Here is a 26,106-nt window from a genome sequence, read left to right as displayed (position 1 = left end):
TTTTTTAAATGCTGAATCCATATTTGAATTAAAGTTGATGCCCAAAGAAAAAACTAGTTATTAATGCTTTATTATTTAAATATTTTGAAGTGTGATTATAGATTTATCACCATTTTAGAATAAGATTGAAGAATTCACTGAAATTTGCAGTATAATAAGTAGAGTGGGTTTTGTTTGTTTGTTTTTGTTTGTTTGTTTGTTTGTTTGTTTTGGCTACACCTGTGGCATGTGGAATTTCCTGGTCCAGGGATGAAACCCAAGGCACAGCAGTGACAACAGCAATTCCTTAACCACTAGGCCACCAGGGAACTCCTAAGTATATTCTTATTAATAGTATCCATACTACTTACTTACTTTTGTGTGAACTAGAATTTTTTAACCAACATAACTAAAAACAGCAGGAAGGAGTTCCCACTGAAGCACAGTGGGTTAAGTATCTGGCTGTAGTGGCTCAAATCACTGCAGAGGAGCAAGTTCCATCCCCTGCCCAGTGCAGTGGGTTAAAATATCCCATGTTCTCACAGCTGAGGCATAAGTCACAGCTATGACTCAGATTCAATCCCCAGCCCAGGAACTTCCATGTGCTGTGGGTTTGGCCATAAAATTAAAAAACAACAAAACAAAACAGTGTGACATCAAAACACAAAGCACCTGTGTTGTGCATGTAACATTATCCTCATATCTCCAGCAGCCTGGACTGAATTTCCAAACAAGCAGGTGTGTCTGCAACCATGAATAAAATCATATTTAATAGTAATTTTATTTTATTTAACAGTAAGTATTGTTTTAGAAACAAAACTTCCAGTTATTTAATCTAGGTATATGTTACCTAGGTGTGTACTGGGTGGCAACGCAAAGGGCATTTTCTACTGTGAGTTGACATTAAAAGGGGGAGGGGAATTCTTTTAACTTTTCTACTCTTACTTTCCTCCGCAGCCAACATTTTGAGCAGGTTGTTTATACGTGTGCTTCTACCTGCCCTTAATCCACTGCAACCAGACGTTGTCCTCATTAACCTTCTGGGGCAGGGCTCCTGACTGAATTCTCACATCCATTTGCTCCTTTGCTGTGTTTGTCTTTGTCCTCTCTGTGGCCATTTACCCTGTTGCCTGGATACTACTTTTATGTCATTTTCCCACCACTTAAAAAAAAAAAAAACCCTTTGCAATCACAAAAGTAAAAATGTTCAAGGAAAAAATTAACTCACCTGTAACCCCATCACAGATAAACACTGTTAATAGCTAATGTTTATTTTCTATTTATATACATGAATGTATTTTAAAACTTACGTGTACAACCACATCAAATATTTAAATAATAAAACTGGTCTCATTTCGTGCAAAGAAGTACATAGCATTTTATGACCATCTATTTAATGTAACCGTTTAGGAGAAAGTACTTTTCATGTCATTCAGGACTCCTCTTCCACATGTGGAAGTTCCCTGGCCAGGGATTGAAATTGTGCCACAGCAGCAACCTAAGTAGATGAAGTGACAATGCCAGATCCTTACCCTGCTGCACCACGAGAGAACTCCCTCCCACGTTATGCTTAAAGGTATGTAGTATGCTGCTTTATGGATACATATATCATGAATTACTCATCCCTTATTCAGTTGTTGGACATTTAGATAGTTTTCAATTTTTAAAAAAATAATTGAACGAGGAGTTCCTGCCATGGCTCAGCCGTAATGAACCTGATTAGTATCCATGATGATGCAGATTCCATCCTTGGCCTCATTCAGTGGGTTAAGGATCCAGCGTTGCTGTGAGCTCTGATGTAGGTCACAGACAGAGCTCAGATCTGGTGTTGCTGTGGCTGTGGTGTAGGCTGGCAGCTGTAGCTCCTATTGGCCCCCTACTCTGGGAACCTCCATGTGCTGCAGGTGTGGCCCCCAAAAGACAAAAAAATAAATAAATTATTGAATGACACATTGAAATCCTTGTATAAAGAAATCTTTATCCTCTTCCATAATCACCTACTTAAGACAAACTCCTAGAAGTGGGATTGCTGGGTTGGAGCCATAACTATGCTGTACACACATCCAGAATCTTCTAGGAATGGGTACCAGTTACCCTCCCACCAGCACCAACAACACGAGAGGATCCAATTGACCAGCTCCTTATTAATACCAGGCAATAGTATTTAAAATCTCTTAGCCAATTTTATTTATAAGAAAATCACCTTTTATTTAAAAGTTTGTGCTCGTTTGATTAGTAGGTGCTTGAACAGTTTTCATGGTTATAATCATTTGTATTTATTGCTCTGTGAACTGACTTCATATTGTAGCCTTTTGCTTTAAAGGGTGCAAAAGCTTTTTAATGCTTTTTAAAGCTTTTTTTTAACAATGCTATCAAATCACTATATCTCTGAAATGTTATACTTTTTCTACTGTATAGCTTAAGTTAATTTGTTTTTAATTATACATATGACAAATAATCTTAAAAGTAAAAAAAAAATAAATACATGTAAAATTAAAAGATGGGTTACTCTTTTTTTTCTCTTCTATCCACTCCTCAGTGTGTCCTTTGCTTTTTATTTTTCACATGGAAATTTTGACATAAAGCTTCTACATACTGAAACAGTCAAATCTGTTTACCTTTCCTTTTTGTCCGCTTCTGCTTTAGAAATAACCTTAATGCATTAAGAGAAGTATATTCATTTACATTTTCTTCTAAACCTTTTATGGATCAATTCTTAAATTTAACTCTTTAACACATATGTAATCTGAACTTTTTTTTTTAAGCACTAGAAACCTTTCTTCAAATGATGGCTTTATGGGGTGTATGGATAGTGAGCAGCTGGGTCCCTGAGGGCTAGGACTTTACGAGCTTTGCCTCCTCAATACCAAGAGGGCTTAAGGAGTGGTCTGAACACCCCCCATCTTTTGGACACCGTCCTGTGACACTCTTTCCTGGCTACCCTTCCGCACAACAGGTTCCTGAAGGCTGCTTCTCAGCCTCCTCTGTGGGCACTTGCTCCTCTGCCCATCATTTGAAGGTAGGAGGCCCTCCTCCCAGCTTCCTCCCTGGCATCCTGTTCTTCCCATTTTATCCGCTGTCTCCCGCCCACCTTTGCCAAATCCTAGGCATCAGCAACTTTCAACACTTGATGGCTTCAAATCTTCCTTTTTTTTTTTTTTTGTCTTTTTGTCTTTTTGCCTTTTCTAGGGCCGAACCCATGGCCTATGGAGGTTCCCAGGCTAGGGGTCCAAGTGGAGCTGTAGCCGCCGGCCTACACCACAGCCCAAGGCAACGCCGGATCCTTAACCTACTGAGCAAGGCCAGGGATCAAACATGCAACCTCAGGGTTCCTAGTTGGAAAAGTCAACCATTGAGCCACGAAGGGAACTCCCAAATGTTTATTTCTATCAGAGCCCTATCCTGAGTGTCTGCCCTTAAGTAAAACGCCCTATGGGTAGCTCATTGCCATTTCAACCTGAACATGTTCAAAACTGAACTCATACACTCCCTGGCTTCCAAACTTTTCTCTTCCTCTCTTCTTTCACTTGGAGGATGGGGCTACCATCCTCCCATTTTCCCAAACAAGAAAACTGGAAGTCATCCCATTTGCTACCACCCCAGTCAGTAAATGCTACTGCTTCAGCTCCTTAAATAGCTGTTGCTATATTTTCCTTTATTCCTATCCACCTACCATTGGTTTAACTCATTTCTAGATCACTGCAGAATCTTCTTACTCTTCTCCCAGCTGCCAGCTTACTCCTCTGCAATGTATCCGCCTCACTACCACTACAGTTACGGTTCTAAAGAAAAAACGAAAATGCTTAAAATCGTTCATAGCGCCCAATCACGGCTTTCACAACAGGGGAAAAAATGAGACTCCGAACAAGACTCCTGCTTGCCCCTCCCTTCCCTCCAACAACCATCCTAGGGTCCCCATCGGGGACTTACTGAAACACAGATGTTCTTCCAAGATTTGAGGCCCTGCCTCACCCTGCCTTCCCCATCCGGCCGCCCACAGCCTGAGGGCTGTTCACTGCTGAAGCTCTGTCCACCCTCTGCCACCTCGGCTGCGTGGGCCCCTGCGCGCCCCCTGTTATTTGTTCTCCGGTGGAAAACGATTCAGATCAATTGGGAAGGAAAAGGGAAGGGAGTAAGGTTTTGGATTCAAGAGTGTCCGTCTTGTTGATCTGGGAAGCAACTTAACCTCTCCGGGCTTGGTTTCCTCGTGTATATGATGGGGAGTTAACCCCTACACCAGCACCCCCCGCAACACACACACCCAGGAGACGTGTGAAATACGTGGTCCGGCAGAATCGCAATCTATTCACAGGTAGGGCCCGAGCCTGGCACCAAGCCGGGTACCCAGCTTGGTCTAGAAGGGCTGTTCACTGACTAGTGGGCGCCTGGACAGCTGGATGCTGCGAGCGCTTCGTCACCTGGTGATGAGGGCTCCTGGAGCCTGGGCCAGATCGCGCCAACTCCGCCCGCCCCAGAGCAGGGAGGGGGCGTGGCAGGGAGAGGGGGACAGCGACTAGGCCCCTCCCCGCCCGCTGCCCGCCGCCACCCGACGCTCTCTCGGGCCGAGCCTGGTCAACGCCCGGCCGGCTAGCCAGCCCAGCACATCCGCCTCCACCTTTCCGCGAGCCTCGGTGCCCCAGGGGCCGCCTCGGAGACCTGGTCCCAGCCGCGGCCTCCGATCCCCATCCGGCGTCGCCGTAGCCGCGCGCGGGGCGCACCTGACCCGGCGGGAGGGGCGGCGGGCGGGGCGCGGGCCTGACGTGGCCGCCGCATGGAGCGGGCGTGATTCATCAGCCGCCGCGCGCGGTGGGAGCCGGGCGAGTGCAGCGGCTGCCTAGGCGCCCAGGGCCGGGCTGCGGTGGCGGCGACGTCCCCGCCGGGCCTTGCGCACGCTCCCCTCGCTGTTGGCGGCCGGCTCCCGGAGAAGGTCAAGATGGAAGAGATCCTGAGGAAGCTGCAGAAGGAAGCGTCCGGGAGCAAGTACAAAGCCATCAAAGAGAGCTGCACCTGGGCCCTGGGTAAGCGCACCGAGCGAGGCGAGGGCGTAGGGCACCTGCCGGTGGGTCCTGCTCGCCGCCGCCGCTGCCGCCGGAGGGCCGCGAGGGCAGGGGCTGCAATGGCCACTCTGCGTGGGGGCTTTCGCCGAGCATCTGTGACCAATGCAATTGCGAGAGTTGCCTCGGTGAATTGATGTGTGATGTGCGAATTTGGGTTCGGCGGTTGACATCCATCCGCCTCCCCTTCGCTCTCTTTATCGTCTCTCAAACCGTAGCGGGGAACCGCTGTCCTTCCCTCCCCGCGGCCCCTTTCTTCAGATCCGCAGCACGGTGGACGGTGGACACCCGTCTCCGAGTTAGGACCACAAGCTGCTGGGAATCCAGGGGCCTGACTGCGAAGCGCCTGTGGGCAAGAGGGAAGTTAAACCGTCAACCCTGATCTCAAAACCTTGGCGGGTGTAACCAGGAAGGAATGGCTTGTTTAATTTGATTTTCCTGATAGAGGCCAGCTTGTTAAGTATTAGCTTTCATAATTATCGTACATGAAAAATAACATACAAGTGGGATCGTGTTACCTCTGCTATTCTAGTATGGTCTACCTTTCAGACAGGTGGGATTTTAGATTTGTGAACTATGCAAGCATTGAAATAAGTTCCAGGCAGCAAATGTGTGTTTCCTATCAGATTCAGGTTGCAGAACTCAACCTGGGAGAAAATTGAAAGACATTCCAATTAGGCAAGAATGTGGGCAATTGAAATTGTCTGGATGTGGATGCGGAGAGATGGGGAGCATACTTTGGGTGATAGTGATGCTTTAGAAAAAGAAAAAAGAAAAAGCAAAGGCCAAGAAGAAACCTGGGGCAGCTCTGTGGGCCCCTGGCCTTGCCCAAGCCTGCCTGTGATTCCTCAGTTGCCACTCATTTAAAACAAAAAATTGAATCCCTTTCCCTCGCAACCAAAAAGCTATTAGTGCTTGTCATGACAGCCTAAAAAGAGGTAGAGAAGGGCTGTTAGCAGTTGTTTCACTAAATGGAGAATTCTGATGGTGTTTTAGGTGACTCGGTTAATATTTAGAAGGTCTGAGTCCACATATGTTAGAATGTGTGTGTACAATCATAGCCACATCATTTTTTTTTTTTTTAACATCTGCCTATCACAAGATTTTCTAGAATGTTGTCTAGGAAGTTTATCTTGTAGGCAGAATCAGAACTTGGCTGTTTGTTTACTGTTAGAGGAAAAAAAAAATGGATCAGATGCATAAGTGAGCAGCAAGGCTCTTAAAGCCACAGTACTATTTTTGCATTGCTATTGTCATTCAGCAGAGTGATCCTGGAGCTAGATTCCCAAATGCCTCTAATGAAGGGTCACAGATGGCTGGGTAACTTAATAAAGCAGGGCACAACCATGCTCTAAACATGCCATTTCTTGTACACGTTATTATTTTGCTGTAAATTAAACAGATTTAGATAACAGGGAGGAAGAGCTCAATCTAGTATTTTTAATACTTGGATTTTGACACTCAGCATCTTGTTAAGTTAAAGGGCAATGTTGCCTAGTTTAGGTCCTTAAAGCTACCGGGAAGCCAGGAGCTGAGGCAGGTAGATGATCTGAGCGGAGCCTGGAGTCCAGCCTGACTGGAAGAGTAGATGTGATTCCTAGAGTGGCTGTTCTCTAGTTAGCAAGAGGTGCCGGCAGTGCAGGGAAATAGTTAAATAACAATGCAGGGCGTTCATTGTGCAGGTTGGAAGGAGTAAACCCTGAAAACAGATCAAAGAAGAGGGGCTGAATGTGCAGTCGGGGATGTGTGTGTGGTACAGGGTGGGAGGGGGCGTGCAATTGGTGTGAGCTGCTGGGGCTTTGGAAGTAAATTTGGCTTGAGGAATGGGTAAGCTGTGGGGTTCTTCTCTTCTTCGAGAAGAGCAAAGATTTATGAAGCCCTTCCCTGTACTAAGCAGTGGGGATAGGAGATGACTAAAATGCTTCCTCCTGTAATTAGTTTCTTAGGAGGGCATATTAGAGGGAGGATGCCGCAGAAACAAAGGCACAGAGGTTTGGTTTCCTGTTTTCTTGCGCACTCTGGTTCATTTCCCACTGTTCCATCAATTTTTTTTTTTTTTTATTTAAACCACAAAATACTCTTCACTCTTCAATCCCATACTTTTTTTTTTTTTAAATAAAGTGTTAATTTCTTAGAATGCTCTTCAGAATCTAGCCTCAACCTTCTTTCTTCCCTTTTATTTTCTGGCTGCCCCATGGCATGTGGAGTCCCTGGGGCCAGGGATCAGAGCTGAGCTGCAGTTGCAACCTACGCTGCTGTGGCAATGTCGGATCCTTAACCCACTGCACCTGTCCAGGGATCAAACCTATGTCCTAGCAATCCAGAGATACTGCCGATCTCATTGGGCTCCAGCAGGAACTCCCCAGCCTTCTTTCTCATCACCCTCACAGCAAGGGTTCACAGTCTCAGTGAGCCTTGTACTTTCTTGAACATACTGTGGGCTGCAGGCATCTCTGCCTGGGCTCTGCTAGTCCTTCTACCAGAACTTCCCTTCCAGACTCCCAAGGTCCAGCTCATATAAGACGCGCTCCCTGAGCTCCACAATTGAATCCCCTGGGTTCGGGGCACCTGCTGCCAGAGATGATGGTTGGTTGTGTGCACAGCTACTCTTCTAGGGGTGGGATAGGGATACTTGGGAAATATAGTGGATTCAGGAGACCAAAAAATAAATAAATAATTAATTAATTAATTCAACCAGACCTAAGCAAAACAGAATTTATTCACTCTGCAACTACATATCCCTTGGAAGGCTAGCTGTGGGTGAAGTTTGGCTCAGGAATTACATACTGTTTCACAAACCTTGCTCGGCTCTTTTGGGCTAATGAACATGCTCCGTGTGAGTCTCCACAGCTTTGGGTTCGTGAGGCAGCACACTTAGCCCCTCACAGGAGAGAGGGATCATCTCCCACAAAGACCGTCGTGGGCGAGAGGGGTCATTTCCACTCTTGGTCCATCTCAGAAGAGAGAGGTCATCGCCCACTTGGACAGTTATAAGAGAAAGACATCTAGGCCCTCCCAGGAGACAGGAGTCATCTCCCACTAAAACCATCTCAGGAGAGAGAGGGAGCATCCCCTCATTTAGGCCATTACAGGGGAAAGAGGTTATTTCTCACCTGGCCCATCATGTGATCATCTCAAGAGCGGGGGCCTCTTCCAGTCACTCCCGCCCAGTCCTTGGTGTCACTCCTTCTCTCTCTGTCCTGATGGGTTGAGTGTATACCCCTGAACCAGTCCTCTAGCTAAGGAGTGGAATAGGGCAACTGGTTAAGGCCAAGGCCACAAGGCTCACTGAAGTCCCAGAGTCAAGGAATTTCCTCTAAACAACATTAGGGTGCTGCTCCAGAAGGCAGGGGAGTGGATGCTGGGCAACTGGAACAGCAAATGTTGACAGTGTAGACATGGGCTTTTTCAGTATAGGGACTGTCCCTTATGTTCGTTTGTGGCTTCCGTACTTACAATATGAGAGGCCTGTGTCCAACACATAAATAAATCAACATGTTAATGACTTACTTGGGTTTTACGTGATACTCCTCTTTTGCTCCCGTTAGGAAAGTTAGATGTGCTCATTTTACGATATTGAAAAGTATTCAAACGCTATAAAGAAAAAATTAAAATCCCCTGTAATCTCACCACCCAGAGAAAGCCCTAATTACATTTTGGAGGATTTCCCTTCCGCAAAGGGTTATCCTGGATTGTGACTTGGCTTTTAACTTTAGCATGTTCTTCTACTTTGTTATTAATATGGCTCTGAAAGTCAGTTTTCTTAATGGCTGCATAATAACTGGCAGGGGAGAGTTCCCATTATGGCGCAGTGGAAACGAATCCGACTAGAAACCATGAGGACATGGGTTCGATTACTGGCCTCACTCGATGGGTTAACGATCTGGCATCGCTGTCAGCTGTGGTATAGGTTGCAGATGTGGCTCTGATCCTGCGTTGCTGTGGCTGTGGTGTAGGCCGGCAGCTACAGCTCCTATTTGCTCCCTCGCCTGGGAACCTCCACATGCCATGGGTACGACCCTAAAAAGCAAAAAAAAATAAATAATTGGCAAGGGCTATATGTGCCCTCTTCCTCTCTTTTGAGCTATCTAGTTTACTCTTCTTGTCAGTGAGGAAATAGTCTAAGGAATAGAAAAGAACAAGGGGCTGTGCCAGTTTGTGGAAAGCCTGAAAGAATAGTCTTCTCCTCTGGCAGGACCGGAGGCTTCGGATTTGGGAACAGCAGGATGAAATTGAATGGCAGAACGTTAGAACTGGACCCTTTTAGAAACTTCAAGTGTTTTGCATATATCAGAAGCTCCTGTAGAATGGACGTGGGAAATGGAGGTGATGAGAAAGAAAATTAGAGGCTGGAATGCTAAGTAAGGGAAAAAGGAGGATCTGTCCAACCACCACCTCTAGTCCTACCCACTTTCCATTCCCACCAGTGTCTGTTACCTTCAACAGCCAAACTTCTTCAAGAGTGAATGTAGGGAGTTCCTGTCACGGTTCAGTGGAAATGAATCCGACTAGTATCCACGAGGACACAGGTTCGATCTCTGGCCTCCCTCAGTGGGTCAGGGATCCAGCATTACCGTGAGCTGAGGTGTAGGTCACAGACACGGTTCGGATCCTGCATGGCTGTGGCTGTGGCATAGGCTGACTGCTGTAGCTCCGATTAGACCCCTAGCCTGGGACCCTCTATACGCCTTGGGTGCAGCCCTAAAAAAAGACCAAAAAAAAAAAGTGAATGTAGTGATTGCATCGAGAACTCTACCCAGTATTCTGTGATAATCTATGTGGGAAAAGATTCTTTTTTTTTTAATTACTCAGTGAATTTTATTACATTTACAGTTGTACAACAATCATCACAACCAAATTTTACAGCATTTCCATCCCAAATCCTCAGTGCATCCCGCCACCCCCCAACCTGTCTCCTTTGGAAACCATAAATTTTTCAAAGTCTGTGAGTCAGTATCTGTTCTACAAAGAAGCTCATTGTGTCCTTTTTTTAGATTCCACATGTAAGTGATAGCATCTGATGTTGGTGTCTCATTGTCTGACTGACTTCACTTAGCATGATAATTCCTAGGTCCATCCATGTTGCTGCAAATGCAGTTGTTTCTTTCCTTTTAATGGCTGAGTGATATTCCATTGTGTATATGTACCACATCTTCTTTATCCACTCTTCTCTGGGTAGACATTTAGGTTGTTTCCATGTCTTGGCTATTGTATATAGTGGTGCCATGAACACTGGAGTACATGTATCTTTTCGAGTCATGGTTTTTCTCTGGATAGATGCCCAGGAGTGGGATTGCTGGATCAAATGGTAATCCTATTTTTAGTTTTCTGAGGATTCTCCATACTGTTTTCTACAGTGGTTGCACCAATTTACATTCTATGTAGGAGAAGATTCTGAGGGAGAAAGGATATGTGTATGTGTATGACTGGGTCACTTTGTTGTACAGCAGAAATTATCACAACCTTGTAAATCAGCTATACTTCAATAAAATTAAAAAAAAAAAACTAATAGTGGGACCACAGAACAAACAAAAAATGAATGTAGTGATCGTGTCCACATTCTCACTTTCTTTTATTTTTTTGTCTTTTCTAGGGCTACACCCATGGCATATGGAGGTTCCCAGGCTAGGGGTCTAGTCCGGGCTGTAGCCGCTGGCCTAGGCCAGAGCCACAGCAACTCAGGATCTGAGCCGCGTCTGCAACCTACACCACAGCTCACGGCAACGCCAGATCCTTAAACTACTGAGTGGGGCCTGGGATCAAACCCACAACCTCATGTTTCCTAGTCAGACTGGTTAACCACTGAGCCACGACAGGAACTCCAGCACATCCTCACTTTCTGCTCTCTCTTCAACTCACTCTCATCTTTCTCCTCCACCTCTCAGTGAAGAATAATGTACCAAGACCTCAGTCTAACAGACCTCCTCACATCCCTCTTACCAGTCCTCTTGGTGACACTGAACCTCCTGGGAGCCCGCATGACCTTGGCTTCATGCCCACACCCTGCCTGATTTGATCCTGCCTCTTGAGCTGCTCTGTCTCCTTTGCAGCTCCAGCTCCTCCTCAGCCTAAAAGTTTGCATTTCCCAAGAGTTAGCCCAAGCCCTCTTTTCCGACTCCCAGCCCTACTGGAGTAGAACACATTCAGACCCGCAGCCTCAGTGCGGTTTCTGAGAGTGTGATGCCCACATTTGTATCCCAAGGATGGGATAGGCTCCTTGTGGCTGCTCTGTGACTGCCTTTCCCTGTTCCCTTTCTTCTAGCTCCCTGTCAGCACTTGTAGAGTTGGGCACTGTTGCACGTCCTGAGTTGAATGTAAACTTTTCTGTCTGATGAGGAAAACTACAGTGATTTGGTTGTTCAGTGTCAAGCCCTCTTGGGAAGCAGCATCAAGTTGTCGGGACACTGGCTCTGCCCTGCCCCCTGCTGGGCCGGACCGACCCACGTGGCCCTGGAGCTGCTCCAGCACCTGCTTCTCAGGGTCTGTTTTCTCGTTATCCTGTGTCATTTTAAGAACTGACATCAAGTCCTACTTCTTCCCTTGGCTGTGTGGCCACTGCACCACCGACTCTTCTGATGCATCTTTCTATTTTGCTGACTGCCTTGCTTACACCCTCTGTTTTGCCCCATGGACCACAGCAGGCTCAGATCCTATCATATTTTGGCCTTTTTCACTCCTGAGTCTCAGGGGTACATTTAGTGTCCACTGTTCCTCTGATCTCTTAGCAGGGTGGGGAGGGACATTTCTCCTTCCCCAATACAACGAGTTCAGATTAGCAGGGCTTCTTGACTCTATAAACAGTGAAGAGAGGAATCAGGAGTTTGAACTGAAAAACTAGAGACAAGTTGAAGTGTGTGATGTCGTGATTTATAATAACAAATGTATATTTAGTCCTGGTCCCAGTTTCTGGCTCAGAGCTCCTAAAGGCCTTGGAATTTCCAAAGTGAAGAGAGCAGGGAAGCATCATTTGTTATGTTAATGAAGTTGTTTTTGGACCACAGCTAAGGATGGGGGCTGGTTGCCAGGAGAACCAAACTTTTCGGTGCCACCCTCCTGACCTCCTCAGAGGGGAAAGGAGTTGAAGATTGAGAGGAGGTCTTGTGGACGAGCCAAAGGAGGATTTTTAAGTATGGATGACTTGCATGTAAATAATTGAGTCGACTCGTTTATAATTACAGTAATTAAAAAAAAAGGAACCAACAATGAAACTTACGTATAATTTAGATTCTCAGTCTTCACATATTTATTTTTAACTTTGTAATTTTCCTTTTGCAGAAACCCTGGATGGTGTGGATACCATTGTCAAGATCCCTCCACACTTACTAAGGTAAGGAGACTGGAGTTGTGTAATATAGTAGAAGTAAAAATTGCCCACTGTGTTTTCCTGAAGGCTCAGATAACCTCAGTGGGTTATTGCCTCTTATTTGCTGACTGATGGCTTTTTCACACCCATCAACTGGGATATTTCATGCGGTTAGCAATAATGAGAACCTGAAAACACTGATTTCTCCCTATCCTGAAGTGGGTGAAGTCAGTAATCCAAAGGAACCTGCTGTGGAAGTTAGGGATGAAAGGACAAAATTGTTCAAAAAGAGAAAGGACCAAAACCTAAGTGACCATGTGGACGGTGACAGTAGTATCTCCCACTGTGGGTTAGGAAATGGCGCCCCCTCTGGAGGGAGACAGCCCTACACCATACCGAGTGGATTTAGGCTCTCTCTGGCCTCTTGGTTGGACACCTTCTCTCGAACTCTGTAGTCACTGGCAGCAGCCCTGAGAGAATGAATCCCATTTCCCCATTTCCTCAGCTCACCCTTTCCCCTCCCCGCCTCCACCATCATGAGAGAAATGCATGCCTTTTGTGGAAGATTTGGAAAGAACCAATAAGAAAGTTGTCCATGATTACACCACCTTAAGGATGACCTTTGAAAATAGCTTAAAAGATTCCCCCCATACATATTTTTACAAGTTGATATGACGTTTTATTAACAAGTGTGTTTCCTGCTTGGTTTTTTGGTCAGTACCATATGAAGAACATTTTTTAATGAGAATAAATGGTTTTCAAATTAAAATATTGCATATGCTTCCCTTATATGGCAGCTGCAACATAAATTATTTAGGAGTTTTCTTTTCTTTTTTTTTTTTGTCTTTTTAGGGCTGCACCTGTAGCATATGAAGGTTCCCAGGCTAGGGGTCTAATTGGAGCTGTTGCTGCCAGCCTACGCCAGAGCCACAGAAACGCCAGATCCGAGCCGAGTCTGCGAACTACACCACAGCTCACAGCAACGCCAGATCCTTAACCCACTGAGCAAGGCCAGGGATTGAACCCGCACCCTCATGATTCCTAGTCAGATTCATTTCCGGTGTGCCACGACTGGAACGCCTACTTAGGAGTTTTCTTATTGTTAGGTATTTGGATTGTTTCCAGATTTTTTTTGAGATTGTTAAAAACTTAGTCTTTTGTTGAGTATAGTTTCTATATTGTCAAGATACTATGATTTATTAGGTATTTTCTCTCGTTTCAAGTAGATTGAACAAGAATTATGTTTCTGTCTTTTTTAAAAATGTATTACCTTTCCTGTAGTGTCAGCTCCAGGCTTGATGTATTAGAAGAGAATTCAGCTGTTAATCAAACCAAGTGTATTTTTGTAGGTATTAAGCTTCTAGGTGGATAGACTATCTGGCAGCAACATTCTTGCCCAGAAGAGGGGTGTTCCAGCTTGGTATTATTGCACACAAAGGAATGTGAAAACTCTCCAAGTGGCACCAAAACAGAGATGGTTTAAGGGAGATGATTTCCTAGTCTCCAACTTCTGTAGGTTCCCTGTCTTAAAATTACTTGCTTTGGAACTGATTTTGCCATGTTTTCTTTCTCATTTCACTTCTTACAGTCACCCCCTCCCTCTTGACTAAGGACAGCTGTCTCCCATCCCATCCTGACTTTAATTAAGGCGTGTTGTCCTGGGTTGCAAAACTCTTCCCACCAGTAAAGGACTATGGAAATATCAGTGTCTGTACTGATAAAAGGGATGGATATAATGACCAGAGCACACATCTTTTTGCAAGTTAGTTTTTACTTCTCGGCTTTCAGCAAAATTGGAGGAGAACCGAATCTAGTTATGGGATAATAGACAAAAAGATTTTTTTGATGATAAATCTCCTTCATTCATTTCTTACTTATGTAAACAAGGTTTCTTATTGCTTATGTCTTTAAAAGTGAAAAAAAAGTATGTTAAACCCCACCCCCACCTTATTAGAGCACTAGAGAATATTCGTCCATAGTGTATGAACTAATTGAGGAGAAAAAGAAACAAGCCCTGTCCATTTCCTTAGAAATACAGTTCTAATAAAATTATACTTGCTGTGTTAACTATATTAACATTCTTAATATTAAGTAATTATTAATGTTGTTTGGATGAGTTGTATGCATTATTAATGATTGCACAAACCAGAATAAGATGGAACATTTGTAAGCCTACGGCCACAGGAAATTTAAACAAAAATCACTTTATACACTTTTTTTTTTTACAAAGAAACAGGGAGATTAATAAAATCAAGTATTAAAATATGTTATAATGAGAGAAAATTCGGAGGGGTACTAAAATGGAAATACAAGTTCGAGGAGACAAGAGAACAATGCAGCTTCTATTTACTGTTAAAGCAGAGTTTGTGTATTTTTTGATGAAGGCGGTTTTAAAATTGGTGTGGTATTTGGATTTCATTAGATGCATTTAAATAAGTGATATGTTTTCATTAAAATTTTGCTAATTCCCATATTACAGCCTTTGCAACTCAAATTATGGGTGAGAATTTAAATGTCAACTTAAGATGTGTGAAAAATGGAATTTTCCTTTTTTCTTAGTGGCTATAGGAGCAAAAATATTTGATGACACTGTTCTGAAAGTTGTTTCTCAATCCAAAGTGCTGTTGAAGCTGTGTGAGATTTTCTGTGGTTTGTGGTCTGTGATAAAAGGTCTGCCTTCACTGTGAGGGGTGAGAAGGTGATACTGATGCCAGAAGAGGCTCCTGGTACAAAGATTGGGAATGTTCATGAAAAGACAACTGGCATTTCCCAGCTCTTGGTGCATGTGTGGCCAGATGAGTTGCAGAAAATACAGTGTTAATGGGCCAAAGGACCATGTTTGATCCCCTGTTTAACCACTGAGCTTTATTTTTGTCCATGATATTGAGATTTGTCCCAGAGCTAGCTGGCTACTTTGCACAACCGTAGAGGGTAGCCACAAAATTGGCGGGAAGGATGCTGGGTGAGAAACTGTGGATGAATGTTTTATATCAGTGTTTTTACATATCTTCACCATCACTAGAAATATAATTCAGGGTGTTTGTCTGAATGATATAGAGCTGATGATGTCATCCTGTATACAGAGGAATGTGCCTTATTCTATTCCAGATGTGCAGTGGGGTATATCAAGCATTCTTGTACAGAGAACTGAACTCTATGAATAAGACTTAGCAGATGTGAACCTTGCATTCAAAAGTTTTATATTCCGAGAGAGGAGAATGAAGACAAGTAGCTGGAAAACAGTTAAGAAGTAGCAAGCGGGGGTTCCCGTCGTGGCGCAGTGGTTAACGAATCCGACTAGGAACCATGAGGTTGCGGGTTCGGTCCCTGCCCTTGCTCAGTGGGTTAACGATCCGGTGTTGCCGTGAGCTGTGGTGTAGGTTGCAGGCGCGGCTCGGATCCTGCGTTGCTGTGGCTCTGGCGTAGGCCGGTGGCTACAGCTCCGATTCGACCCCTAACCTGGGAACCTGCATATGCCGGGGGAGCGGCCCAAGAAATAGCAACAACAACAACAACAATAACAACAACAACAAAAGACCAAAAAAAAAGACGTAGCAAGCGTTAACTTTATTGTAGAATTTTATGCAAATCAGAAGGTTTCAGGAGTTCCCGTCGTGGTGCAGTGGAAATGAATTGGACTAGGAACCATGAGGTTGTGTGTTCAATCTCTGGCCTCATTCAGTGTGTTAAGGATCCGGTGTTGCTGTGAGCTGTGACATAGGCCGGCAGCTGTAGCTCTGATTAGACCCCCTAGCCTGGGAACCTCCATATGCTGAGGGTGTGGCCCTAAAAAAGCAAAAAAAAAAAAAAAAAAAACCAAAAAACTGAAGGTTTCAGTTTGACTGTGATTTACAATAGCTGGGAGCCTTTTAACGCCTCTTTTAGGGTATAGGAATATGCCATAATTTGAAGAAAAATGAGCTATTGAATCAATAATAGTCTTATTGGCTGTTTCACTTTGATGTCGGGGAGGTGATATAATGAGAAGATACACCCTAATGGACTTTCCCTCCCCTCTGTTGTGAATCAGTTTTCTTTAATCTTCTTATTCATCTTCCAGGCATTTTTAAACCCACAGGACACTTACTCTGTCTAGTCATTATGTTTAACATGGCATCTTAATATTTGAGCACAATAAATCAAAAAAATTTTTTTTAATTTAAGCATTGTAAATATTTGTCTACTTTTAAGAAAGAATTTGGACATATTAATTACTTTTCTTCAGTTGTACTTCCATTTTAATGATTCTTTTCTTGAATTGTATTTAATATATAAGAAGGCAGATTCATAAGCTATTTCTTGGCATTCTCCTGATTTTGTATTCAGATTCAGCTTCCATGTCTGTTGCATAATCACCTAGAAGTGATTATTTGCAGATTTTGTTGTTGTTTCAGGTTTTGGAAAGGGCTACCTGGACTAAATCAATCTCAAATACTTTTGCTGTGCTGTTTTTCTTTTCCATTGATTGCTTTTCAAGTTAAATATATTAACATTCTGGTTAATAATTATTAATACTATTCTGGTCAATTGTGTGCATTAGTAATGATAGCTCAAACCTAAAGAAAATTATAAAACAAAAAGACGACCCACAGAATGGGAGAAAATATTTGCAAATGAAGCGACTGACAAAGGATTAATCTCTAAAATTTATAAATACCTCCTGTGCTCAATACCCAAAAAACAAACAACCCCATCAAAAAAATGGGCGGAATATCTAAATAGACACTTCTCCCAAGAAGACATACAGATGGCCAAAAAACACATGAAAAGATGTTCAACATTACTCATTATTAGAGGAATGCAAATCAAAGCTACTATGAGGTACCACTTTACACCAGCCGAATGGCTGTCATCAAAAAGTCTACAAACAATAAATGTAGGAGAGGGTGTGGAGAAAAGGGAACCCTATGACACTGTTTGTGCAAATGTAAATTGGTGCAACCACTTTGGAAAAAAGTATGGAGAATCCTCAGAAAACTAAAAATAGAATTACCATTTGATACAGTAATCCTACTCCTGGGCATCTATCCAGAGAAAAACCATGACTCGAAAAGATACATGTACTCCAGTGTTCATTTCAGCACTATTTACAATAGCAAGACATGGAAACAACCTAAATGTCCAACCACAGAGGAGTGGATAAAGAAGATGTGGTACATATACACAATGGAATATTACTCAGCCACTAAAAAGAAAGAAAGAATGGCATTTGCAGTAACATGGATGGACTAGAAATTATCATGCTAAGTGAAGTTAGTCAGACAATGAGACACCAACATCAGATGCTATCACTTACATGTGGAATCTAAAAAAAGGACACAATGAGCTTCTTTGTAGAACAGATACTGACTCACAGACTTTGAAAAATTTATGGTTTCCAAAGGAGACAGGTTGGGGGATGGGGGAATGAGAGGGGGGTGTGGGATGGAAATGCTATAAAATTTGGTTGTGATGATTGTTGTACAACTATAAATGTAATAAAATTCATTGAGTTTTTTAAAGAAAGGAAAAAAGAAAAAGAAAAAAAAGAAAATTGAAGCCTTTTTTTCTTTTGCCATTGATTGCTCTGAGGACTTCTTATGCAAACAGAAGTCCAGATGTCACATGAATGATTTTAGTGACTCTAGTGACGGGATTTGGTCATGCATAGGGAACTGTAGGGGAGAAACCCACCAGAAAACATTTCAGATGGAATTAAGGATGGACAGAGGCATTGCTTATTTCTTCCCAGGCTTGTTCACTGAGCAAATGCCTATTCTTATTGTTGATACAGTGAGCATGAGCAGCCTTAGCAACCAGGATAGGGGTTCAGGTAGAGTGTCCAGTGAGATTCAATGTCAGGAATGGAGAAAGGTCCAGGGAACCCACCTGGTAGAATACTTCCTGAGTTTGTCAGGTGATAAATATGTGAAAATCCTTCCGCCTTCCTGGAAAAAAATGTTTTGCTTTTGATCTTGGGGGTGAGATTTCCTTATCTTCCTCCATAAGGAGCCTGGACCTCACTGCCTTTGCTCTTTTTTCACCTTTTTTATTTTTTTTTACCCACACCTGCAGCATATGAAAGTACCTGGGCCAGGGACCTGTGCCACAGCTGCAGCAGCACTGGATCCTTAACCCACTGTGCCAGGCCAGGGATTGAACCAATGCCTCCACAGAGACAAGCCAGATCATTAACCCACTGCACCACTCCATCTTCCCCCTCTTCTTTCAGATCTTACATGTTTTCAAGGGTTGATAAAACCTGTGAATTGGTGGGCCTTTGCAGTATGCTCACACTCAAGAAAGAGTCCAGCCATAGCTCAGGCTCTCCCAGGTTGGGGTTCCCATCTCTATGGCCTCCTTGTTTAACTAGCAAAAGGCAGCTTAGGATGTTTCCTTTGAATGACAGACTCTGTAGAATATCTCTGACCAAGTCAGGGGAACAGGTAATTACTGACTCCATCATTATTAGCTGCTGGTTTTTCAACCAAGTAATCAATAAAACCTGGAAGCCACTGATTAAGAACTATTAGTAGTTAATAGTGTTAAATATTTCCTCTTCCCTGACATCTTTCTGCGTTACCTTCTCACCCCTATACCTCTTGCTTTTTCCCTATGGTTTGGGAATCAGGTGGGATAACTCAGATAACCCGATGGTTTATGGAATTTTCAGGGCTGCTGTGGGTTTTGTTATGAATATCCAGAGCTGATGTCTGTGTTTTGTGAGGCCATCACCAGCTTTCTTTCGTGAGACCCACCTGGAGTACCTCTGTGTCTCATAACTTCAGTAATATTTAGTTTCTTGCATTGAACTTCCTCTTCCATGACCCACTGTCTTTGTGTTGGCTTGGTTATGATAGGAGCTGAATCTTCTGATGTTTTCTCTCTAAAATGTTGAGAGCTTTTATTTTATCTAACCCTATGTGTTAAAAGGAAAAGGGCTTCTGCCACTTCTATGGCCAGTTCAGTACCATGGCTGTTTGCACTCTTTGGCTCTTCTGGATTGTTCTTGACCTGCTGGCATATTTCCAGGGGATGTGCTTCCCTTTCTAATGGACTCCAGCAGGGTTCTGCTTCTGAGTCTTTGTTGGAAATGGTCAGTCCCTCTGCTGGCATCTGGCGGAATGCCCTGCCTGCTGTTTCCCCCAGTGGATGTGAAACTCCAAATTTTGGAGCCTTGAGTTTGGACGCTCTGACCTGGTTCTTTGTCCATCCACAAGGATGGTGCTTTTCAGCCCATGCCAAGACCCACAGACCTTCAGCCTCTACCACTTTGGACATCATGGCTGAGCTGCCTGCTCTCTTAAAACTCCTCCATTGTCCCTACCAGATTCCCAAGAGGCTCACTTCCCCAGGGCTGGGACCAGGGGGAAGTGAATGAGACCAGGTTGTACATAAACATGCCAGATCCTCCCTTCCTTTAAAATTTTGATATTTTGCTCATCATGGAATTTTTGCATGAATTTGGAGTTTTTAAAATGTGGTCTTAAAATATGATATATCTTGATGACTGAGTTTCTAGTTCTCCCTTACATTTTGTTCCCAAGGCCAATGCCTCACTCCCTCACCCTAGTTCTGGCCCTGCGATCCCCATTCTTTGAGAAAGTTCTCACGGCTGCTAAGATGATCCATATTCAAATCAAGCTTTCTTCTGCCTCCTCCAGATTCTGTAGACTGTGTGGGTCTGTCCTGCTTTGAGTGGAACCTCTGTGGCATTTGCCATCAGAGAAACAAGCTCTTTCCCATGACCAAGGCCATGTTTAGTGAGAGCCCCCCTTCCAGGATACTCTCTCCCACGTGCACAATGTTTTACTGAAGGCATTTCCCAGTCTCTGCTCCTCTCCCTCTGGAGGTCATCTCATGTTGAAATAGAGCTTCTGCCCACCAAAGCTTAGACCGAAACAGTAGGTCTGGAGGTCTTTGGTTAGCAATCCAATGCCCCCTTTTCTATGGGACACTAAAATACTAGGGGGACATTCTGAGCTGCTCTCTTCATCAGGATTATTCACTGTGCATCTCATAACATGCCTCCTTTCTCACTTCCTCATCCTACCCATCCTTCTCTCCTTTGTGCCCTTGCTGTACTCTTCACACGATTCTGTCATGGCACTTGTCAATCAGGTCGGCAGTTGTTTAAGGGGTCTATTCTGAGACCTTGTCTTCAAGGAGTTCATGTGTATAAATTACTGATCTTTTCAGCCCCTAGTTCAGTGCCCTCTATGTGTGCATAGGATGAAACTGCCAGACTCTGCCCTGTGCATCTCAGCAATCTTGAGTCCTGATCTCTTACATTTTTGGAAAACATAATATTTGGAAGAATCTGTGCCAGAATGGAAATCTCAACTTTGGCAAAAGAACCTGTATTATGTCACTGACTGAAAGGGTAAGTCCCAAAGAGTAGACCACAAACCCAACACCCAATCCATTGACCTCAGCTAATTTAGTCTTTAATCCCTTACTCTGTACTCAAGCAAAGCCCTGGCTAAATCTAATGAGTATTATTAGACTGAGGTTGAGGGAGGTGGTAGTCATCAAGACCTTCATTAATTTTTTTTTAAAGTCACACACATTTATTACATTTTAATTTTACGTGCATAGAGACATCACAGAAAGCAGTGAATGCCCTAAGGATTGGGGAGATGGAGAGTTTATAGACCATCTTAACAGGGAAAAGGGAGGGGGAGAATGGCCACTTATGGGAGAGCAGATGATGTTTAGGAAAAATCAGTGGGCACTTAGGAAAGTGGATGGGGATATGGTGGTTGTGACAGTGTCTGTGGTGTGCTGTTAACTCCTCGCCTTTTCTCCTGTGATGAGAGCAGTCTTCCCTGCATGATAAAACCCCTGGTGAGGGGATTTATGACAGTCGAGTTCTTTCTGGGGGGAAGATCTGTTTAGGCAGAAAAGGGGAATTCAGAGACAGCCCCTTCCTGCACTGGTTGCTTCTCAAATGTCTTCAGCTCAAAATAACCTTTGTGTTAGAGTGGCAAGTTTGGGGTGGGGTATTTTGACTTCCCAAGCTAGTTAATGGTGGAGCTGGACTTAGCCCAAGTTGGCTATTTTATTGTTGTTTTCTCCTAAGCCCTTGCCGTTTGCTGAGAGTATTTTGGTAGTCGTTTTGTAAATGAAGAAAAAGAGGTTGTAGCTAATAGCACTCTTATGTGTTGGCACTGTTTTAAGTGCTCTATATGTATTATTTACTCCCCTGCAGCAACCCTATGTAAGACCTTCATTAATGTTCTATGCCAAAGAACAGTGACTACACAAGGGTTCAGCTCGCCCTGGGTTCCCATGAAGAGTCCTTGGCCCACCTGCAAAGCTATGCTGGCTGCGCTTTACTGCCCCCAACATGAATTTGACTTGGAGTATTTCTGTTCTAAAGAACTAAAGAATTCCCACCTCCATCCCTCTCTGACCCAGGATGTGACCTTTCTCTAAATCCAAGTAATTTACAATAGGACCAGTCCAGATGAGATTAAACTGTCCAGGGAATCCTCGAGCCATCTTGTTAAAAGGCAGCCATTGGCAACAACTGTCTTGTTGGCATTTCTCAATACCCTTTGGGAACAATCCCAGACGTTACTCCAGCCATGGCCAGGCTGCCGTTTTCCTTACCTTCTCTGTGATTCTTCAGATTCTTCAGAGCCAACCTCAGCCTAATTACTTTTCTCCTGCCAGTTGTCTTTCCCAGAAAGACTCCAACAGTCCTACTTCGCATTTGTCCTTTAAGTGTTCCCCACCCCCTCCTGTCCCCACCCTGGCTGGGCCTCCGCTCAGCCTTCTAAAGGCTTCATTTTGCCTGCCTGGTCCAGACACTTCTTTCAACTCAGATGCTGACGTGTTCCTCCTTGTTTTGATTTGGGGACCTCCTGATCTTTCATGTAGGATGGGAGCACATTCATTAGCATTTATGCTTAGTGTGAATAGCTTCCTATTCTTTGTGTGGTTTTATTTTATTGCTTTTCTGCTGCTCTCATCTCCTTTTCAGTGTTGTAGTTCTGTGCTTTGAACCCTGGAGCAGCTTCTACAAGATGTGCAAATTTTTAGTTTTTTAACTGAGGAAATAAGCATCTCCACATCACCTGGGAAGGGCTGTGTGTGATTTCAAATGGATGCATGGGTTTGGCAGGCAGTTTCAGGCTGATCATTGTTGTTTCCACCTTTCTTATGTCACGGGGAGGTACTTTCTTAGGTCATGGAAAAGTGTCATGGAGAAGTTGGAAGGGGGCTCCCCTTGCTAACTCCTGGTGTTAGGAGGAGGAAGCAAAGGATACCTGTGTAGCATCCCCAGGCCCTGTCCTCAGCTTGTGCCAACCGAATGGAGGATGTTAGCATAAATGCAGGACAGATGCTTCTAATGAGGCTTCTGTGTCATTCCAGGTGAATTACAAAGAGCTGTGCTTCTCCTGGATCTAAACTCATCTTGAGGGCTCATCTCTTGGTAGTTGCTGCATTTCTTCCCTACTGTGGCTGATTTCTCTTTGCAGAGTCATGCAAATGTAAGGAAGTTTTGACTCTCTTGATATTTTTGTTTGTTCTGCATCAGGAAACAAACAAACAAACAAGAACTGTAGGCTCAAGACACTTTAGTCTAAGCCTAGCTCCGTTTCAGTTTTGGGAAGTCTTTATCTTGCTGAGCCATGAAAGGAAATATAGAAGGAGAGGTCGGCCTTGCCCTGGGTCAGTGGGAATCATTTAAGTGAACAAGGGCTTGCCTTGGAGTTGACCTAAACTGTTCCAGTTTCTGAGATCTAGCTTCCCCTAAGCAGGTGAGCAATTTGAATGACATCTCTGTGTTGGCCACAACGACCAGTCCGCAGGAAGAAAGTGGCATGTGGAGTAGCCCTTAAGGACTGTAAGCCAACCCTTTAGCATTCCATCTAATGGGGGTGCTGAAATCCATGGTAGAAATCAAGGTGCCCCAAAGATCTAGTTTCTCTTTTTCCTTAACCTACTGCTGTGGGAACCAAGAGTGTTCCTGTCACATTTCAACATAGTATAAGCGATAACACTATATATATTTCCAAACTTAGAAACAGCTGCTTCTGTGTATCTGCCAGCCTGGAAAGTCAGTTCTAATGGTTTTTGTGTTCTAACCTCTTTAATAAGGAAGACCTACGGCTAACTCTCAATTATAAAGCTTCTTCTTGTTAATAGCCCTGGACCTAAAAGCACTTTTAAATGATGCATTCAATTAAAGCAGTGCATGACTGACAAGGCTAAGAGGTAGGGGTTATTGGGATTGAGTGATATTTTGGGGTGTGAGCAATATATTAATGACCAAAACCAACCATGGCCACTCATCCTTCCTTTAGAACAAGTAGTTGATGTCTTTATTTTATGGCACTTGGCTCTAAAGAGAAGCGTTCGAAGGAAACATACACCATTTTGAAAAAGTCTAAAATTGCTTTCTTAGGTCTTTTTATTTCTTTCGAGTGAGGATTTTTGCTGTGTGGGTTATTCTGTGCATGCTTTTTATAATTAAGCTGTGTCTTACAGGCATGTTAGGTCCAAATTTCCTGCTTTAATCTCAAAGTATGCCTCTGAGAAATTGCTTATATTGAGGGGTTATAAAAATGGATTCCAAGAGATGGGTAGGGACCTGAGCTCATCGATTCAGCGATGTGAATGGCTTAGAGGTGTTTGTCTCTCTCTTACTCACCCTCTAGGACCTTTCTACTGGGGACAGTGCAAAGACTCAAATGGTATTTAGTTTCTTTGGATATCTTTGTGTATTACAAATTTCATATTTGTATTTTTTGCCCATTTATGTATAGTTGAACTGTTTATAACTCAGTAGGACTATGTAATTACACAATGCCCTGATGTATATTCTTTTCAAGTGAAGTCCAATAAATTTGACCTAGGAGAGCTCCATTTACCTGTTTTATAGTTCAGTACTGTTATGACTCTTAGCATGCTTAAGTACCTGTAATTCATGTTTCTCCAACTAAATTTGAGATGCTAGAGATTAAGTTAACATTTTTCAAACTTTATTCGGTGCCAGGGACTCTGAGGTGTTACCCATGCCATCTCCATCCTGCCTCCTCTTCTATGAGGTGGGGGAAGGCTTGAGGCTTGGAAAGCCTCCTTGAGCCAGCCTAGAACAGAGGCAGGACTGCTGCAGTCAGAGTTTGCCTTCTTAACCCAGGATGGAATGTTACCTCTCCCATTATGACCGTAACACAGAAGTTCAGTTTTTCTTATTTGTAGTTTGTAGGAAAGCTAAGATATATAAGGCTGAATTTCATGCAGTAAATTATTTGATGAAGCACCATGATTGAAAAGAACTCTTGGGAAACAAGCGGTAGTGAGCCACTGCTCATTCATGAGAACTCACTAATGTAGGAATATCAATATCTTGCAATTTCCAAGAAGCCAGAGCTTTTAAGAGAGGGAGTGTCCCATATGCAGACTGAGGGGCGAGCCATGAATTATTAGACCTTTGGAGATTAATGTGTAGACGTGACTTTGCCAGGAAATGACCTAAATTGACTTTTCCTCTCTGTAAGATATTAGGAGACTCAAGATGAAGGAGACACTAGCCTGGGATTGATGTGTGAATACCCGCTGGGAAGCCTGGGTAATTAGGTAATTAAATAATTAACCCTTAGCTCTCCTTGTTTCTGCTCACTTGACTGAGAGAACAGTCTTAAGTAACGACTAAGGTGCTTTCTTTAGGGATGCTTAAGATGAGTGAACCTGCAAAATCACCAAGAGAAGGCTTATGGCAGGGCTCACTTTTAGGCCTAAACTAAAGGAATGTATCTAGAATAGGTTGTGTTTTGAGTGGGAGCAGATCTAGGCTCATTTTTAATTTAATGACAACCAGGAGAACTGCTGCATTTCAGAGATTATTTTTCCCCCCTAAAATTGTAATTTCCCTATTGCTTGTTTTGTTTTGTAAGCCCCATTTTGTTTTTCTGTATTTACCAGCTGGGAGGAAAGTCCTACAGAAACAAAAGGGGTTTTGTATGCTTATTTCAGAGACCTTGGTCCAGAAGCCAGGAAACAGAGTCCAGCTGTGCCTGAGTCCTGGGGGAGGGAGGGGGAGGGAGAAGGGAGAGGCGGGGGAGGTGAGGGGCCAAGCACAGAGACTGCCCAGGTTGAGCCGGTAGGGGCTGGCCATAGAAGATAAGGCCAGTAGTAGAACATTTGCTGAAGAGGAGGAGGGGAGCATTCGTGTGTTTCAGAAATGGTAAAAATATAGATGTAATTTAAAGTCAGTAGGATATTTGATTAAGAAAGCAAGCCATTGTTAGTTTAAGGTGTGTGCACCCAAGCCCTCACTACAGTGGACGCCTTTGTAAATATTTGTTCGTGCTGATTGCCTTGCAGTTCTGGGTCTTGAATGTCCACATCTCTGTTGGCAGCATCTGGAGCTATGATCAGTAGTAGGAAGACAGTTGGAGGGGGATCTGGGCTCTGGTGGAAGAGGCAGTGGTTGAGGGGACAGGTGGCCCGAGATTGGAGTCAGGGCCAAGGGAGCAGCATTCTCTGTGCTGGGAGCATAGTGGGAAACAAGACACAAATGCTCTCCTTCAGGAGCACACCACCTGCCAAGGGGAAAGTAAACAGATCATCGTCATACACCAAGTCCGGGTCCAAGTCCTGCTTCTCTCATGTATGACCACTGGGACGCTGAGCTAGTTATTTTGCCTGGCAGCTTCTATGAATGGCGATGGACACTGGTGAGGTGCCTTTGTTTCCCCCTTGTGATCATCAGCCAAGCAGTAGATACAGAAGAGACAGATCTGGAGGGACCCCACTGAGGCCGCAGAGGCAGACTGG

The 26,106-nt window shown here is 43.8% G+C and overlaps 1 protein-coding gene across 1 annotated transcript in view; it reads left to right on the top strand.

The window, feature by feature from the left end:
- Positions 1 to 4,529: 4,529 nt before the first annotated feature.
- Positions 4,530 to 26,106, top strand: part of ARFGEF3 (ARFGEF family member 3) — a 179,919-nt gene continuing 158,342 nt past the window's right edge. The window contains exons 1-2 of the mRNA XM_047770102.1: positions 4,530 to 4,997; positions 12,309 to 12,360. Of these exons, the coding sequence (XP_047626058.1) occupies positions 4,913 to 4,997; positions 12,309 to 12,360 (137 nt within the window). The 5' untranslated portion in view covers positions 4,530 to 4,912. The remainder of the gene's footprint in view (positions 4,998 to 12,308; positions 12,361 to 26,106) is intronic.

This window comes from Phacochoerus africanus, chromosome 2, assembly GCF_016906955.1.
Source record: "Phacochoerus africanus isolate WHEZ1 chromosome 2, ROS_Pafr_v1, whole genome shotgun sequence".
NCBI lineage: Eukaryota > Metazoa > Chordata > Mammalia > Artiodactyla > Suidae > Phacochoerus > Phacochoerus africanus.
Note: the sequence above shows the minus strand (reverse complement) of the source record. Positions and strands in the feature narration are given on the sequence as shown.